Below are 6,320 nucleotides of genomic sequence, written 5' to 3'. Positions count from 1 at the left end.
GTGAAACGGAAGCATTCATAACAGAAAGGACAAACTTCTTTGCCACTATCCACCGCAGGTACATGCAAATCTGATACCAAAAAAGTAGCAACAACATTATTACATGCAAGTGTGTCTTCTATTTAAAAGTAGTGATCAAAACAAATACCACTCTTGGCATTCTCTTAGAAATAAATGATTCTTGGGTGGTAGAACTGAGGAAACACTACATTCCAATGTTCTAAAAAATATATTCAGAGTGTTGGCTGCTGCATAGAAGGGGAATGGTTATACATAATTCATTTGAAGTTTAGAATATGACCACTACCTGCCCTATTTATGTTAAGTTATTCAATCCTTCTTTGATTCTTCTAAGGGTAATTTAGTATATGCGTACATGTGTATGTGTGTTGGGTGAATGGAAGGTTTCTCACTGTGCATTCATACTACTGCCACTTTGGCCATAATTTTCATGCACTAATTGTGTTACTGTTACTAAACGAGGCCAGGAATGCACTGACCCAATTCTGCCCTTTTTGATGGCAGCAATAATTAACTTGCCAGTTAAAATTAAGAAGGGACAGGAGGACCAGGGAAAGGTGATCTTTAAGTATTATATTAAAGTTACGTGACATTAGCATAAATCTTTCAATATTGATAATGCACACATCAAAGCAAATATAGGTATTTCTCACAGTTAAGGAGTCTTTAGTAGGTTCCAAAAATAGTAGCTTTCCTATGTAGGAAAGACAACTACTATGCATATTTTAAAGTTACCACATCAAACACATGGCTCTTTTGCAAAGCATCATAGCAATCTGAAAATGAAAAAGAGTTCATATTTTCAAATAAACACAAAATAAACCATTTAATTCTGAATAAGTAGTAACAACTTTATTTTAACTCAACGTGCTGAAATGCAAAAAATATTTTCAGCAACAAGATACAAAAAGTATGTATCTCATCATTAACATCAGCTGATTAAAAATGAGGCTGAAAAGTTCAATATAAGTCTTTACACATTTGAATCTTGAAAATCAAGTTCCCCCAGAATTAATTTTTAAATAATTTTAGAATTTTATTTTCAAAAATGGGACTCACTTAAGTTGTATCTTCATTCTAAAAAACTGGATGTGAAATTAACTGGGTTACAGTATACAATGATAAACTCTAACAAACAGAAAAAGATTTAAATATAAGAATTCCTTTTTAAACATAAAGTCCACATACTGCAAACAGAAGACACGGTGTGGTGATTTCATTCCTAGCGAAGAGGAAGTCTTGCATATGGTAGGCACTCAATATTTGTTCAACTAGACCTAAAATTGACATCATTCCATGAACAAATAAAGTAGAGCTCATAATCTATATAAAAGAGGTTTGCAAAATACTCTTATGTGCTGAAAGTGCTGTCTTTATAATCTGAAAACAGTAAAACCCACCCACCCACCTCCTTTTGCAAGAATACATTGAATATTTTTATTTTATCCAAAGAGCAAGAATGTCCAAGTCAGAATAATTCACCTTTCAAATACCTTGCTATGAGGAAAGCTTGTTGAGTTGCACTTTAACAAAACAATTTACTGAAGTCTCTAGTGTTCTAATTTAGTAACACTGGGTAGTGTATATGATCCACATTTTCATAAAAAATTGTACTTAGTTTTTACATTTATGCACAAAACTTAAATGGGTAAATCAGTAATTTTATTTTTGGCAATTTAAATTCTAACTTAGGTCTAGTTTAAAAAATAAGCTAATAATGTTCATGACAAGGTTTTAAGAGATCTCTGTGAATATTTTAAAACTTAACTTTAAAACTGATGTCCTAAAAAGGCACTGTTTTCACATTTCATCATGCAGTAAATGGTCACATTTTTGAAAATTATAATTTCCTACCAACTGTCCCCCCAAATAAGCACATTTAATGAAATATTCCAACCTGAATTTTCAACATTTAACTGAGTCCTATTTTCAGAAATTCACTCTTCTGAACATACCACACGCAAGTCCAAGCAAACACAAGTACGTGTACACATACACACACACACTTCCAAATGACATAATACATGCATGGTTCTCCAATTACTATTTCAAGACAATGACACACGAGTATTCAAGGAGGTAACAATGGCAAGCCATAACATTATGGCACCTTCATATTTGTGCTCTAAATACCAATATATGTTAAAATTTAAAAATGAAAAAGGCACAAATACAGTGTTTCTGTATCTCAAGCTAATGAACAGATCTCCAATGGTTACTTTGAAAACATGTAACATTTAAAATCACTACTTTTCTAAGGAAAACCTCTGTTTAGGTGACAAAAGGGAAACAAGAGCAGGCTGGTAAAAGGCAAAACTGCTCAGGACAGAATCTGTGCCTACTGAAAACAATGTGTGTAGTTTCAAAATGAAAAATTAGAGCACTCACGTCAGAATACATTAAGTTTTTTTTCATTGCCTCAAGAACCCACAATACCAAAAAAAAGAAAAAAAAAAACAAACCCATAATAAATAAAAAAAAATAAATCAACTATGATACGATTCTGTTAGTATAATAGTAGGCATTATATTATCTGAGAAGTGGACATTTCTACAAACGTGGATATTCTCACAGCACAGTGTTCGACGTTTTTGGTACAAAATGTGCTACCAAACTTAAAAACAAAAAAGCAAAAAACAACTTTATAATAAAACCCTTTAGATCTGCAAGAAAAATTAAGTAAGTAGGTAGGAGCAAGCTGCAGTGTTCATTATATGGGTGTTATTACTGAAGTCACTATCATTAGAAATGTAGATGGAAGCAGTGAATTAATTCACAATGAGCCTGGGTGCATTTGATATCAACGGATTTACCAGTACTTTTTGAAAACAAGGTTCTATAGCCTGAGGAATTTTGTTTAAAGACCCTGGCAAATTTTTTAAAACAACATGTGCATGTATGTGTGCGTATTAAATTTGTACATTGTAAATTTAATGGACTCAATCCAGTTAAGGAAGTTGGGTTCTGCTCCCTACATTTTCTTACACAGGATGGAGTCCAATAACATGTAAGAATCCTTCAATCCCAACGGATTTTACCAATTTCAAATATAAGTTAATGTAAGAAAGATTCCAATTAAACTGCACAGAAAGAAATGAACTTATCTGAAAATATGATCTTTTCAAACTACAGTTTGTTGTGGATAACAAATACTTATATGACAGTGTTTGTTTAATGTAAATATGAATCACTCTTTATATATTAAGATTGCTTCAGTGAATACCTAACAAAGAGATAACAAAAATAAAATCTATTTTAAAACCTCAGGCTTCATTTTTCTCCTTTTGTCCTAAATTCAAAAATTAAATAAACACATCATACAAATTTTAATCTGGAGAATAAAGTATATATGCGAATATATAGGTATATGCGTTTTTTTCCAGTGACACTTTTTCCCTTGTGGTCAAGTACAAATCTTGCCTAAGAAGCATACTGTCACTATTACAGGAAATCAGATGCAGTGACTTGCCACTGATTGCTCCTACGTCTCTGGGACAATGCACCAGAACAGACCTCCATGTGAACAGAGCTATCCAAACACTGAACATGTGTATGTGTTTAAAGCTAAATTCATTTATAATAAAGAACTGGCCCATGAAAAGCAGTTTATAAATAGTTTATCCTGTTCACATTATGCAGAATTTCAGTATCATCCACAATGTTAGTACAGTAACTGAAACCTAGAAAGGAGAAAGCTAGGGGGAAAAAAGGTTCAGAGTGTGGCCTGTGTGTTTCTAAGGGTTCTCTCCTTAGTCTGCAAATATCAGTTCACTGTTTTAAGGAGAGTAGAGTATCCAGGATTTGTTTATTGTTCAACTGCCTTCTCCAAAGTGTGATAAGACAGTAATAAATTCAATAATAAATATCTGAAATTCAAACCAATTTAACTATAATCAAGGATATCTTTCTTGTCTATTATTACAAACATCCCAATTGCCTCCGTCAGTCTTAAAAAATTCTTTCAAAAGTTAAGACACAATTAATTATACCTTAATACCCTCAAAAAACAAAAAAAAATATATGTACCATTTAGCATATAAAAATTACACATTAAAAGTGCATATATATCTTTCTTAATTGGCCCAACTCATTAAATTTACATTTGGTCATCCTTACTTTCAACATGGACAGAATTCTTCATATAAATGTAGGTTACTATAAATTAAAAAAATTAATTCAGCACAAAACATGCTTTCTTTTTATTGAAATCTTAACCTCAATCAGTTCTCAATCATTGTAAACTTGAATACACCCACAAAAAAACACAAGCAAAGGTTTGTTATGCTTCTCTTAGTCTGTTGGACAGTTAACACAGACAAACATCACAAATTTTACTAAAAATTTGGGCCAACTCATTGCATATTTGCCCCCTGAAATGAAAAATAAATTAGAATTGAAGCAGTGTATTGCCGTAACTTACCTTCAAGGTAAGCAGGTTCTCCTATATTTATAGAACTTAGACTGGAGACATTATCAGTAATCTCCAATACAAGTGCTTTTAAGAAGAACCTAGTTTTAAACTTTGAGACAGTGAAGGACAAACCCTATAAAATTCATTTTGCCTTTTTCTCAAACTAATGGAAGATCCTTTTGAAACTTAATATCTTCAGTTATCATCAATATTACTGCATTATGGAGCTAGTGCAATCCTGCATAGCCTTAGTCAAAATGACAAGGCACAATAAAAAAATTAAAGTATTATATGAACAAGAGAAGTCATTGAAGATAATTTAAGGCCTTGAAGTGAATTAGAGTATAATCAGTCTAATTTAAAGCTGAAGAATAAACCATAAATTATCCACCTGAAATGCAAGCAATATGCTTTTTCAGCTTCTGTTCTGTGGACAAGACAACAGAAACAACTCTTGTTTATGGTTTGTGTATTAGAATCCTTCTGGACCTGGAGGAGTAAAAGTCAATTCCATTTTTCTACAGTTCATGGAAGACTTCAGGACTGTTTTAGCCGTTTGCGTGGAATGCCAAACTGTGGACACTGTGCAGATGCTAGTGCTCGGAAGGCTTCTGCTACTAAATGAGGGTGAGACTGAATCATGGACTTCCACCCTGATGTTTCCATTATGTCCGCTGCTTGGCTGGAAAATAAAATTAAGTTATGTTTATTAAACAGTACTTTTCAAAATATATCATTTAAAAAAAAATCTTACAAATTTCAAAATGTTTTAAACACTTTGCCTCACTCTGTCATCAAGCCCTGTGCATTCATGAAAATACCATCTTTACCTTACTGGTATCTTCTGTTGTAACTAAAACTAGTAAATTATTCTGGAAGTTCTATACTCTGGAAGTATGTGATACTTTTCTCCATAGTCCTAACTCCCACTGTTACCATTTCTGTACCAGGTCTTTCAAGAGCTTTCCCCTGGCTGTTACACACAGGTTTTCTCTAGAGTTCCAACTTTTGCCCTCTGCTCTTCTCCCTTCATGTTCATTACTCATTCTATCATATCCATTCATGATGATAATGACTGATTTGCTAAACCTAAGCCTCCCTACAAGGTACACTCCCAACCACTTTTTCTCTCTATTTCGAAGGGCCTCAGGACCTACAAATTCAGAATCATCAGGTAAGAGCTCAACATGTCTCTCTCTATGCCCGAAATTCTTCTTCCCTCATTTCCAAACAGCTAATGCTACCATTATCACCCAGTGTTTCAAGTCAAAAACCTGAGTCATCCAAGACCCTGTCCTTTAAATCAATTATCAAAAGCCCTATTTTAATTCCCAAAGATATTTCGAATTCCCAGTCAAGGTTCACACCATCTCACATTTGGATTATCAGAACAGTCTCCTAATTTGTCTTTGTTTCCTATCTTGCTCCTCTCAAACCAGGTTCCATCAGCTGCTTAGTAACGCAAACAGGTTTACATTTCATCCTCTTCTACTATTCCCCATTGCCTGTATCCAAGTTCTTCAGATAGAGAAACAAGTTTTCCTACTTCCTCTCTCTACCTATGCACCCTGTGCTTACATGCTTGGGCATTTCACACACTGATACTGAATTGTTCACTGTGTATCAATTGAGCATGCAGAGTAAATATTGAATTGCTTGAACAACAAATCTAGTTATCCTTGTCTCTTTCCTCCCTTGCATCCAACCACCAAATAATATCCAAATATTAGATTGTCCTTTCAAAATATTGTATCTTTCCATTTCTCTCTAGACCCAACTACCACCAATCAAGTCTAATTTCACCCTCCATCTCTTCCTGAACTACTCCAATAACATTCTAATGTGTCTACCCGTAGTTAACCTTGCTCAACTACCATTACCAGCTCGA

At 33.7% G+C, this 6,320-nt stretch overlaps 1 protein-coding gene across 3 annotated transcripts in view; it reads right to left on the bottom strand.

The window, feature by feature from the left end:
- Positions 1 to 846: 846 nt before the first annotated feature.
- SPOPL (speckle type BTB/POZ protein like) overlaps positions 847 to 6,320 on the bottom strand; it is a 68,626-nt gene continuing 63,152 nt past the window's right edge. For all 3 annotated transcript variants that reach the window (XM_026510062.4, XM_057317368.1, XM_044388233.3), the window contains exon 11: positions 847 to 5,114. In XM_026510062.4, the coding sequence (XP_026365847.1) occupies positions 4,970 to 5,114 (145 nt within the window). In that variant the 3' untranslated portion in view covers positions 847 to 4,969. The remainder of the gene's footprint in view (positions 5,115 to 6,320) is intronic.

This window comes from Ursus arctos, unplaced genomic scaffold, assembly GCF_023065955.2.
Source record: "Ursus arctos isolate Adak ecotype North America unplaced genomic scaffold, UrsArc2.0 scaffold_1, whole genome shotgun sequence".
Lineage (NCBI taxonomy): Eukaryota > Metazoa > Chordata > Mammalia > Carnivora > Ursidae > Ursus > Ursus arctos.
Note: the sequence above shows the minus strand (reverse complement) of the source record. Positions and strands in the feature narration are given on the sequence as shown.